The 12,914-nt window shown below is 35.8% G+C and overlaps 3 protein-coding genes across 6 annotated transcripts; all 3 read left to right on the top strand.

Moving 5' to 3' along the window:
- Positions 1-123: 123 nt before the first annotated feature.
- On the top strand, positions 124-1,110 carry LOC112192116 (40S ribosomal protein S15a-1). Its single transcript, XM_024331688.2, has 3 exons — positions 124-351; positions 634-793; positions 951-1,110. The coding sequence occupies exons 1-3, from the start codon at positions 218-220 to the stop codon at positions 1,047-1,049; spliced, it is 393 nt and encodes a 130-aa protein (XP_024187456.1). The 5' UTR covers positions 124-217; the 3' UTR covers positions 1,050-1,110.
- Positions 1,111-1,241: 131 nt separating this feature from the next.
- LOC112198875 (cyclin-dependent kinase F-4-like) lies at positions 1,242-2,431 on the top strand. The gene is made up of 4 exons (XM_040518626.1): positions 1,242-1,401; positions 1,498-1,614; positions 2,191-2,222; positions 2,327-2,431. The coding sequence occupies exons 1-4, from the start codon at positions 1,329-1,331 to the stop codon at positions 2,429-2,431; spliced, it is 327 nt and encodes a 108-aa protein (XP_040374560.1). The 5' UTR covers positions 1,242-1,328.
- A 6,636-nt stretch (positions 2,432-9,067) lies between these two features.
- Positions 9,068-12,899, top strand: LOC112192016 (phenylacetaldehyde reductase). 4 transcript variants are annotated; one of them, XM_024331525.2, is made up of 6 exons: positions 9,068-9,240; positions 10,089-10,261; positions 10,897-11,088; positions 11,274-11,436; positions 11,567-11,750; positions 12,506-12,899. In XM_024331525.2, exons 1-6 carry the CDS (start codon positions 9,120-9,122, stop codon positions 12,660-12,662), a joined length of 990 nt encoding a protein of 329 aa, XP_024187293.1. In that variant the 5' UTR covers positions 9,068-9,119; the 3' UTR covers positions 12,663-12,899. The 4 variants fall into 4 exon arrangements, with proteins under 4 accessions (XP_024187293.1, XP_024187300.1, XP_040373279.1 ...); XM_024331532.2 differs by having other exon boundaries at positions 9,100-9,240; positions 10,863-11,088; XM_040517345.1 differs by lacking the exon at positions 9,068-9,240 and adding an exon at positions 9,247-9,937.
- Positions 12,900-12,914: the final 15 nt, after the last annotated feature.

Below are 12,914 nucleotides of genomic sequence, written 5' to 3'. Positions count from 1 at the left end.
CTTTGATTTGACGTCAGATTTGCAATTTTGATCATAAAGTTTACATTATGATTGATGGTTTGTAGATTAATCTGATGGATACTTTTCTGAGTGTTTGGATTTTGTTTTCCACCCATCTCCACAAAATGCACGAATCGATTAATAACAGCTGACCCATCACGATTTCTGACTCTGAATTTGATTCTCTTGTGCTTTCAGATCTAAAAGAAGCGGAAAAATGGTGAGAGTCAGCGTTTTGAACGATGCTCTGAAGAGCATGTACAACGCAGAGAAGAGGGGCAAGAGACAGGTCATGATCAGGCCTTCGTCCAAGGTCATCATCAAGTTCCTTATCGTTATGCAGAAGCACGGTTCGTAATTTCTTCACTCCTTTTTGTATTTTGAAAAATAAAGCTTGAATCTTTATATCATGTGTACTTTTGGAGTTGTGTGTTGTGCTGATCGAACTATGTGATTATTGGGTCTGGAATTGCTTAGTTATCTGATTACTGGGTCTGAAATTGTTTGGTTAGATGATTTACTGGGTCTGAGATTAGCTACTTATCTGATTATGGGTTCTGAAGCTAGCTATTATGTGATTAATGGGTTTGGAATTGTTTGGTTGTATGATTATTAGGTCTGAAATTCTGCAAGTTATATTGGAGAGTTTGAGTATGTTGATGACCACAGATCTGGAAAGATTGTGGTTGAACTCAATGGGAGGCTGAACAAGTGTGGGGTTATCAGTCATCGCTTTAATGTTGGTGTCAAGGAGATTGAAGGCTGGACGGCTAGACTTCTTCCGTCAAGACAGGTTTGCCCTTGTTAGCTCATCACTGTATTAGATGTTAGGTTACCATAGTGTTGTATATGTTAAATATGGTTTGCCCAGTTGATACAATTTCATTTGCCTTGGTTGTTGCAATATACCATTTTGAGTTTTTGCTTATAAATGGAGTATACATTTGCAGTTTGGATACATTGTGTTGACAACATCTGCTGGAATCATGGATCACGAGGAAGCTAGGAGAAAGAATGTTGGTGGCAAGGTTCTCGGTTACTTTTATTGAGCAGAGTATTAAACAGATCTTCGTCTTTTTCAAATTTTGGTTTAGTTTGCTGGGATGATCTCACATAACTTTTTAAGAAGAAGTGATGTTTATTCGCTATATCTTGAACTTCCATTCCCCTGTGCTATATCTTCTAAATATGTAGTCACTTTGTTCTTGGGACCCTTCTAAGAGGCCAACAGGCACCCTTTCTTCCAGTTACTGTTTTGTTAGTGCACATTGAGAATAATGAATTATTATTTTATAAATGTTTCCATACTCTGACATGCACTTCTTTTCATGTGGCAGAGTTGCTATTATGTTCCACCATCCCTTCGTCCCAAACTAACGACTGCTAGGACACCACCATTTGGTTTGTTGTCTAATCTGATAAATGCTATGTTAATTGGCTGGCAGTTCCATATAAATAGTCAATTTTAACTTCTTCTTTTTTTGCGTTGTTAATCAGCTGGAACAAGGGGAGCGTTGGAGCAGCAATCTGCTAGAAAGGTCTCTAGGACTTTATCCAGTGCAAAGCTCACTAGCAGTTTTCCTTCTCCAAAGTTGCATGCTTCTATAGGCACAGGTAATTTTGAATTACAAAGTTAGCTGAACTTATTTTGTGGACAACTATCTTTATCAGATTGTTTTGTCTTGGCTACCTTTCGAGTCTTCATTTGTCTTTTGCCAAGGTGCGATGATGGGAGAGTCTGGCAAAACATATATATTCGCAACTGTGGTTAATTGTGATGAAATTTGTATATTTAAACTTTTAAAGGTATTGCTTACCATAGATGGAGTAAACCAGTTAGGCGGTGGGACCCCTAGGTAGTAGTAGGGACTATAACGGGAGTGGGGCAGAATATATATCCGTAACAGTGCTTAATTGTATGAAATTTGTATATTCCTTTTAAAGGTATGCAACTGTCGATGTAGTTCATCAGTAGGTGGTCGGATCCCTACGTTTTAGTAGCTATCATGGCTGGTTCAGAAAACAATTTTGCATTGACGGCAAAAATTAGATTGGAACTTCTTTAAATTTTCTGTGTTTTCCAAGAATAAAATTCTCATTTGAAGTGAAGTACTGCGGATCTTTTCATCATTTTGCCTGTTGAACTTGTATAATTTTTTAATGGAGTCTTATGTGATATAAATATTTCAGGTGTGCAGCGCAAATTGGATATGGCTAACCAGGTGAGAAATGCATTTTTCTGATTCATTTTCTAGTGACCATGCCAATCATGCTGGTCTTATATTTGCTTTTGTTCTTACTAATTATTCTTTTTAACCTTTAATACGATGCTAAAAAGAATGATAAATACTTGAAGAGCTCTGCCAATCAACAAAAATATCGGCCCCCTGGAAAGAGTAGTCCTAGTGAGTGGATGCATTATGTTGAATAGATAGTTGGTATTAAATTTTGTGTTGGTTCAGTTCCATACAGTTTTGTTTTAAACAATTACATGTTGCTTCTAAATACTGACCTGGGTTACCAGAGAAAATAAATGGAAGCAAAGGTTTTATCTTTGTATAAGGAAATAATCAGTAATCACTATTTGTTACTTGATGTTTTACCACGTTGATGCACAGTCCTAAAGTTGCGCATCATTTATTTTTAGTTAAATTTTAATCAGAGTAGTTAAAATGTTATTTTGGCTAGTTACTTATGCATTTATATGTGATAACTGAGATTTGTCTTAGTGTCGGATGTTTGTGTCTATTGTTTATATACATGCTTCATTTTATGCAGTGTGATTGTGGAATCCCTGAAGCTGGTTAGCTTGCAAGGATTTGCCGCAATTTTGGAGCCTAACATCTGCAGAATTGTGAGTCAAATTTTGACTATTTACTGATTATAGTTGAATTTTGGTCGAGACTAGATGCGGTTAGATGAATCTCTTCAATATGTTTATCAATTCAGTGAAACATCATGTTGCTTTTAGTAGTTCTATTATTCAAATACTCATGTCATTCATTTATCAAAATCATGTAACGAAATCACTTTAATGGAATTTTTATGGAATTATATTCTGTAAGGGCTTCTATTTTTTTTGTACTTGCAGATTTCCCACCTACTATCGTTCTGAACCATCCAACTAGCAGGAAGAATAGGACGGGGCTGATTGTGGGGATTGTTGTTGGTGGTGGAGTACTTTTGATTCTATTGTTGTTGATTTTCTGTATTTTTCAAAGAAGAAAAAAGGATTAACACCAGTAAAAATGAAGGTATATCTGGTTGCCAAGGTCCCATTTTTACTAATCGTATATCTGGTAATGAGTATATCAATTTTACAGATTAAACTATTATTCTTATTCTTTGTTCATAGGGTACTCTTAATGATGGAAGAGTAATTGCCGTGAAGCAATTGTCTGCAGCATCCTAGCAAGGAAAAAATGAGTTTCTCCCTTGTTGTGTGTTCTTGCAGGCAACATATTAAGCTCCCCCCTTCTTGATTTAATGTCATGCTTGATTGTATTATTTGGTACTAATTCACTTTATTCTTTGAGCCCATTTTTGCTGCAGTACAGTGACTAAGAAGAAGTTGGGGCAGAGAATTTGGAACCTGCTAAGTACATTGTGTATTCAAATGGTTTTTGATTTGGTCGAGCCACAAATAGAAGTCCTGAAACACTGCCAAGTGTTAAATAAGGTATTTTGTAGTTGATTAGGTGTTTTGTGAAAATTACTTTGGGATATTGCTAGAAGCCTAGAACATGGAAATTACTGACATTATCTGTATAGATGTTTTCATACTTAGGAGATTCATTTATCTGTTAGTGTATCTAGCTATGTTGTTCCATATATGATTACTTACGAATTCAAAATGAATAGAGGAAAATTCTTACAAATAAGTCCTTTTTGGATGATGAACAAATACTCAAGTCGTATATGTATACATGAGCCTTGATTGAAATTTTGGAAATTGATGAACATATTACTGGTATATAGATGAGCTTAAGTTTTTCTTTCTAAGTTGAAATTATAGGACTGGGGTTTAATGCAAACTGCAGATAAGAATCAGTGGTTTCAGAATCTCAGATATACAAGTACTTTGCTCTCTCAAAAGTGCAGAATTATATAATTCATGATTCTTTCAATGATATCAGCTGATCGAGAATAGATTGTTCATGATCCACTAGTTTATTTTAGCTAACTGATCAAAATTCTCATCCTTACAGGTACTCGATAAGAATGGGGTTGCTCCAGCTAGAAGTGTTTTGGCGTGGATTCTAATATAAATTTGAAAGTATGCTTAGTAGCAGCTGTGGTTGATAATCTGGCCATTTTTTTTACTTCTAATGAAGGTGTTGTAGTGTTGGCATGGCTCATCTTTGTTTTTAAACAATCTTTGGCTGGTCTTAGAATTGTGATTGTTGGTTGGTTATAGATGATGAATTTCATAATATTTTTCCATTTATGATATTTGGTGGGTTATACTAGCTTTGGTGTGCAATCCACACCTTTTTTTTTTTTTTTTTATAAATGGAATATTCTTTTGCGACGGCAAAGTATCCGTCGCAACGAATTCACCCCATTTTTTTTTTTTTTTTTTTTTTTAAATGACAAATCTTTTTGCGACGGCAAAGTACCCGTCGCAAATAGTTTAGCCATTGCGACGGCAGCAGTTTTCCGTCGCAAATACTTTTTGCAACGGAAATTTACCGTCGCAAATGGATTTTGTGACGCCACCTATTGCAACGCCAACATTTCCGTCGCAAAAGTCTCAATTTTCCATCGCGAAAAGTTTTTTCCGTCGCAAAAGCCCAATTTGCCATCATAAAATAGGCGTCGCAAAAGCAATTCTTTTTAGTAGTGTATGATTTTTACTGTTTTAGACCGTTTGATTATTCGATCCATGAGGATTTGAGCATTCGATTGACTTATGGTTTTAACATATCGATTGTAGACACATTCCAGAGACATTGGGTGGTCTCGGATAAGGGTTCATCTCGATTGGCGTTACTTTCAGGGTTGTTGTTCGATTAGGAGTTTCGAACTTTAATCACTTTGTGATTCTTGCACTGAAGTGAGACCCTATGTGTCTAGGTGCTTGTTAGACTTGTGTTGAACGGATTGCAGCGATTTGTGCTTGTTTGGTTAGTGTGTGAAGATGCAGCATGATTCAGAGGTGAGTAAATCTCACGATATTTGTTATGAGCATAATTATCATATTGTCTTGGTGTTATTAGGTTAACTATGACTATAGTTGGTATTAGTGACATTCCTAAGTGGATGACTACGTGTGTATATATATATATATATATATATGTATATTTACGTGAAATATATATGTATTGGTGGCTTCGTTGTGATGTGAACAATAATTGAAATGAGTTCATTATTGCTCGAGAATGGTGAAATTGTGTATTGAGTTATGATTGTAGAATTTCATGTGTTGAGCTACCATGAGTCCAGTATGACCGTCTTAGTTGAGATTTAAGAGATGATGGCTTGTGTAGGAATATCTGTGTGATGAATCGATGACATCAGTGTGATGAATCTTTGTGATAATTGTCATGTAAAGCTTGTGTAGGAATATGTGTAATGAATCGATGACATTAGTGTGATGAATCTTTGTGATGATCTGCAAAATCTGTGTGATGATCAGTAGGATGATGGCTATTTGTGTGATGACCGGTGAAATCTGTGTGATGATCAGTGTGATGACTACTCGATAGCGGAGTTGAATTGTTATTAAGTTAACAAAGATCGAGAGGACTGCTGTGATGGTCGAAGCTACTTATGGATGTCAAAGTGTGGGGTTATGATGATTACTATGACTTGAATTACTTGTCTTAATGTGACCTCCTGAACTAAAACTGTACGCAGGGGTTACTAGGAATTGTTTTGCTTGTTTTTTTCTTAATTTTGATGGTTTGATTGATCTTAAAGGCCAAAGTGTTGACGATTGTGCTCTGTGCGAGGATAAGAAGGTGATTCATTGTTTTCACCTTGTTGTCATGTTGATGACAAAGGCTTCCAGTGGGAAGGAAATGAGTGTGATCTTTGTGACTCGCCATTGTGAGTCAAAGGATTTCCAAACATTACTTGAGGAGATTTTAGTCACTAGTTGACCTACGTAAGCATGTTATGGAAGGTATGAAACAGATGGTTATAGTTGTGAGTTATGTGCTTTCATTGTTTAGGTTGAGGTGACTTAAGAATGTGTTTCTGCTTTGTGGTTTTGAGTTTACTCATACAAGCATTCATAAGCTTACCGGATTTGTTGTGTGGCAACCCAGTGCACTATTCAATGGTGTAGGGGTTAATCCTACAGGTCAGGACAATCGTGGCTGAAGCTGAGGTAGTTTGTTGGCAGCAGAACGAGTAGGAAGTAAATTTTGTTGGCTTTGCCATTGTTATGACTTCCGCTATGCAGTAGGCTCTGAGGAGCATTTACGTTTATCTTGTTGTGGCAATTTAATTTATAAATTCATGTAATATATGACTCTGTGGAGCGAGTATATATTGACGTAGTGGGTTCAGGGCATCAGTTGTACGTGGTTTAAAAGAAAAAAGTTTTCCAGGTATTCTGTATTGATGGCTGAACTATCATGCACATATAATTATGGAGTTATATATAGATTTTTATTTGTGTTTAAAAATCAGGGCGTGACAAGTAGATACCATAATTTCGAAAGCCAAAGATTAGAAAGAAAATATGGTCACGAATGCATAGGTGATAGGTGATACACAAGTTCACAACAACAAATTTGAACATCTTTCTTATGATCTATAGAACTGAACTAGTATCTGTATTACTTGAAATCGTGATGTTATATATATATATATATCATCAATGAAAATTTGAAATCAAAACATGCACAATTTAAACCATAATGTCATATGCTATAATTATACATCAACACTCTACAAAAAAGGTTGCCCAACCTCTAAAAAAAAAAAAAGTTGTCCAAGGGTAAATCGGGCATTAAAAAACACAAAAAAATATTGATTATACATGATCAACACTCTACAAGGAAAGTTGCCTATGTGGATTGGGTGTAGATTAATAGAAAAATATGTGCGGGTTTTTCCCAATATCTCTTTAGAAAATTAGGTTTATATCTAATATTTTCAATTATCATTTATTAAAAAAAAAACCTTCCATGTAGGGTATATATCTATAATTAATAATTTTTCTCATTTATATATATATATATATATATATATTTTAAAACAACTGACAAGTCTTTATTAAATAAAATATTACAACCGATAGATGTAGAAGCTATATCGAATTGAGAAATATCAAAAACAGTACGAAAAGCAACAAATAGAGATGCAATTAAGCATTTGATGAAGCACCGGACAGAACCCAGGCTATGTAAAAAGGTACCGACGATATGGTGCACTATATTTCTACGCAGAGATATGCGTCAAGTAGAGGGTAACCTTTCGCCACCAACTTGTTTAAGAAACTAAATAAGATACCAACAATATGGTGCATCATACCTTCATATACCTAAATACATATAGTAGTAGGTAATCTTCCGTCACTAACCTTCCCTAAGTAAAAAAAAGCAAAACCAAATGAAACCCAAAAAAGCCCAAACTAACCCAAAAAATCCCAATTCCGTAGTGCAGCAAAAGATGAAGCCTAAACTGAATATTCAAGATCCCAAATGCGGATCCAGATAATAGTGAGCCCGCACACAGCCCCAAGAACAGCCCAATTTCTCATCTTTTTCCTGGTTTCACCTTTTGTAAGTTTGACAAATAATTGATTGATTGATGTTAGAGATGTTGCCTTGGCTCATATTCAAGCATTTGAAGTTCCTTCAGCTACAGGAAGTTATTGTTTGGTCAGCCATGCTGCGCACATTTCTGAGGTTCAAGAGATTATACAACAACTTTATCCCACTTTGCACATTCCTAAAAGGTAAATATACGTTACAAAATGCCATAGCTGAAACTAGATTACCATTTAACTGGAAACCAATTCTAGAAATTTATCCTACTACATGTTTTATCCTACGGAAAATTCTGATATTAACGGTTTGACATATGGTTGCCAGGAGGTCAATTTGGACCTTTTGTCTGAGGTTGAATGGGGTTTAAATGTCTGATCTATATTGGTAGTCTAACAACATAGCATACTTGATATCTGATGAGAGAACATTACGCGAGTGGCCGAGTCATAATCCTCTATATTAGGCACAACCTAACTCATCATCATATACCAACTTTTATTTGTCTGCTCAGTCACCTCGAGTTGTAAAACCATATGGCTGTTAAATATATTTATTATATATATGTGAGCTGTCTCAATGTTCATTTAAACTGGTCATACTACCCACCTTTCCATCTATGAAGAATTTGCAAAATTTAGCTCAATTAGGAACTCTGAAAACTCGATGAATGTGGCAAATTGCTAATGTTTCTTTCTTTTTCCCTTCTCTTTTCGTCATTAATGGCAGATGTGAGGATGACAATCCTCCTTTGCTTCCTTCTGACCCACAGTTTCAAGTATCCAAGGAGAAGGCAAAAGGTCTGGGAATTGGTTTTTATCCACTTGAAGTAACTCTGAAGGACACTATTGAAAGCCTGAAGGAGAAGGGCTTTCTCAACATTTGATTCATCCAATTGACGGCATCCTGTTAGTTTATCACGTATCGGCAGTTGAAATGCGGTTTATGCTGAACTCCAGAGATATAATGATGGATGATGTATTGTTCAGTGCCAAGGCTTCCTTTAATTCATCTATAGATAGATTTAGAGTTAACTAGGAAAATGCTTCAGCTTGTTATATATGGCTCCATTGAGAATAAATGCTCATGAGAAGCATAATGTAAAATTTGACTAAACACAGAAAGCATATGGTAAAATATTCCCATCATGGGACTGGTTTTCAGTTCTGTGACTTCAGTAATGATGAATATTGTAATAGATGTCCCAATACGTTTTTCCTAATTACACAAATTACTTCAAATCCAATTTAATGAAGTCTCAGCATGACCAAATTGAAAAAATGATGTACCATACGTAGAAGTGGGTCCAGTTACTTCCATTAGTTGCCTCCATTGTTGACTCCCCCGATCATAAACACCAACCGTACGAAAGCTTCTTCAGCTTTAGAGAGTCTGAGGATGAGCGGAGCAGGGAAAGGTGTTGTCTGTGTAACAGGAGCATCTGGTTATATTGCATCATGGCTGGTCAAGCTTTTGCTACAACGTGGTTATATTGTCAAAGGCACTGTTCGGGACCCAAGTGAGTAGAAGGCTAGAAGCTTTTCTGGGCACACACTTCTTTCAATTAGTTCCATTTTCAAGTTCTGGGTTTGTTGCTTGTTTTGTCGTGATTCATGTTAGGTTGTGCAGCACTAAGATTAGCTGGAAATGACAACTAAGATTAGTTGTGAAATGATTGATTGAGTTGTAGTGTTAGGCATAGTGATGGATGAGCAGTAGTGAGCTGTATGCTTTCCTTTTGTAATCCTATTTAAACTTCAGTGTAAGATGAATAGAAACACAGAAGTTTACTCAATATCTAACTTGTTTACCATAAGAAAAGTTGAGGAGTCAAAGTATGATTCTTGAAATATAATGTTTATGTTTGATACGGCAAGCCTTTAGCTGTTGTTAGTCAAATGGCTCCCAAATTTGGACAAAAATGCTTTAGAAGCCCCATCTCCGGTCCCATATTTGGTTCTCCCAAAACGCCGAAGCCCACAGTTTAGCTCCAAATTCGAACAAAAGGAGACTTCTAGCAATAAAAGATAGATATTTCCAAGACAAAAGGAGAGTTGTATGTAACAACAGATATGAGGAAATGTAAATTAGTTGTAGGTGTGGATAGTTCCTCATCCGTTATTAAGACTTGTTGATCAAACCTATTACCACGTATCATCTGATTCCTCAGATTATATTTGCCAAAACCTTATGCATGTCTTGTTCTATGATAACCGGTAAAGTTACATACTTACATCCATATATTGATTGTTCTTGCATGTTTGACTACCTACTGAAGAGAACTAAACTTGTCTGCTGATACTTCTGCTCCAGTGTGGTTGATGTATTCTCAATTCAACTAACCAGTTGTGTTTATGTATGCCCCAGACGATCCCAAAAAAACAGAACACTTGCTTTCACTTGAGGGGGCAAAAGAAAGGCTTCATTTGTTCAAAGCAGATTTGCTAGATGAAGGATCTTTTGACCCTGCAGTTGATGGATGTGAATGTGTTTTTCATACCGCATCTCCGGTATCTTTTTCATCAGTCAATGACCCTCAGGTCCATCTCTTCAATTACTTACATACTTCAAATGTTTTTTCATTCTCTTAACTGGCTGTTTCTTATAGTTCTTCTTTCACCCATAAGTGGATTATTCAATCATAACTAGTTAATCCAGGTGGCAGGAATCTCACATTATGTTCTTGTAGATGAATTAAAAGCAAAATAGTTGATATAAGTTAGCTAAGGCAGCGGTATTTACTTTTCTAGCTAGAGAATGTTAAGGCTCATGCACTTTGCCGTAATTACTTGAGAGAAAATGTATAAACAGACTGATAAAGTTACTTTTCTTTGCTTATCCCCTCTAGTAACTTCACTTACCTGTTAAGATAAGGTTATGATTGTTTACATTAGCAGCGTTTAGTTTAATCTTTTGATTTTGTAATTTTTCAATTGGCTTGTTTTTCCACCTAGTTTCTCATCGGAGAGGTGGTTGGGAATAGTTTCCAAAAGATTCTTCCGATGGTGTCAGTAAAAACTTAGGTTTCTGTTTGTACTTTGTACCTCTTTGCAGGATCATAATTCTCGGCGTCTGTCTGTATTTGTTTAGAGAACATCATATTTTCAATGGTTCAAATTTATTTTATAATTTTTGATGTAGAGAATGCAATGAGCATTTGTCTCCATATCTTCAGGCAGAACTAATTGACCCTGCTGTGAAGGGAACATTAAATGTTCTGAAATCATGTGCAAAATTTCCAACCGTCAAGCGAGTGGTTTTGACATCTTCTTTGGCTTCAGTAATGATGAATGGAAAACCTCTGACCCCTGATGTTGTAGTGGATGAAACATGGTATTCAGATCCACTAATTGCTGAGAAGCACAAGGTGAGTAGGTTCCATTTCTCATCTTTTTCCAGGTTTCACCTTTTGTAAGTTTTATAAGTAGTAATTCATTTCACTCCTACCTTTATAGAATAATATTTGAAATCAAGAGATTTACATACAAAGCAGTTTAGCTTATTTTTGTATGTATTTTAAATTTGGTATGAACTTCCCTTTGACATGTCCAGCTGTGGTATATTCTTTCAAAGACTTTAGCTGAGGAGGCTGCTTGGAAATTTGCTGAAGGAAATAGGATTGACTTGGTTTCAATAAATCCGGGGTTTGTGATTGGACCACTCTTACAGCCGACAATTAATTTGACGGTGGAGATGATTCAGAACCTCATAACTGGTACATACTTCGGCAATTGTCTTTCTCTACCTTTGCATGATTAATTAGAGCAAATTATGGTGTAAAGTTGATTATTGAAATTCCTGTGCTGCAAGCTGGCAGTTGATTATTTCTTTTCTCTTTTCTGTAGGCAAGGCAGTGCCAGCTTCAAATTACAGATTTATTGATGTTAGAGATGTTGCCGCTGCACATATTCAAGCATTTGAAATTCTTTCAGCTAGTGGAAGGTATTGTTTGGTCAGCCATGTTGCAAATATTTCCGAGACTCTAGAGATGATACGACAACTTTATCCCACAATGTACATTCCTGGAAGGTAAGTTATCAATTGCAAAATGCCGTAACTGTTGCCAGTTTCACTAATGAAGATTACCATTCAACTGGTAATTAATGAAATTTACAACTTTATCCTACTAATTTCATGTTTTATTCTACCGAAAATTTATGTTATAAACTGTTTGGCATATTGTTGCCGGACTGTCATTTTGGACTGTTTATCTAAGGTTGAGTGGTAGTTTAGACTTTAGAGGTCTGATGTATATTGATACTCTAAGAACATAAGATGTTTGATATCTGACGAGTGAACATTACCCCCGAGTTATAACCCTATCTATATTTTGGCATAACCTAACTAAGCAGAGTCATCAATTTTTATTTTTCTGCTTATACACTTGTATTGCAAAACTATATGGCAGTAAGAACAGTAGTGTTCACCTGGTCAGTTACTGGCCAAAGAATTTATGCTCATTAAATCTAAGGGTGGAAAACAAAACACCTCAACTTAATAATAATTTTCTCTGCCATTAGATTTACATTTAAGAGTGGTTGAACATTATTTTTTTAGTTAATAACTGACCAGGTGAACATTTTTTTACAGTAAGAATATGTCTCTGTGTGTGTGGATTAGCCGTCTCACTGTGCATATATACTGGACTCACTACCACCTTTTCATACGTACAGAATTTGCTAAACCAAATTACATTGATTCTAAGAAAACTCGACGAATGTGGCAAATTTCTAATGGTTCTTTCCTTTTGTGTTATTTTGTCTTCTTCTTGTCATTAATGGCAGATGTGAGGATGACAATCCTCTTTTGAATCCATCTGGCCCACAGTTTCAAGTATCCAAGGAGAAAGCAAAAAGTCTGGGAATTAGTTTTCATCCATTGGAAGTAACTCTGAAGGACACTATTGAAAGCCTGAAGGAGAAGGGTTTCCTCAACATATGATCAATTATCCTTGTGTCAGCAATTTGTTAGTTTATTGTTACAGAAGTTGATTGCATATTGGCGGTTGAAATTTGGATTATGTGAAACTCCATACTGTGGTGGGGATAAAGTTCTCATAAAATATCTGAACTCCGAAAATGTGTATAACAATATAATGTGTTCATTACAGTGTTTCACTTTATAGTGAGAAAAAATGAGATTCTGTTGATGGAATTCCATTTCGTTGGACAACCTACAGTTATTGAAGATGTT

Source organism: Rosa chinensis, chromosome 1 (assembly GCF_002994745.2).
Source record: "Rosa chinensis cultivar Old Blush chromosome 1, RchiOBHm-V2, whole genome shotgun sequence".
NCBI lineage: Eukaryota > Viridiplantae > Streptophyta > Magnoliopsida > Rosales > Rosaceae > Rosa > Rosa chinensis.
This window is presented reverse-complemented; position numbering and strand designations above follow the sequence as displayed.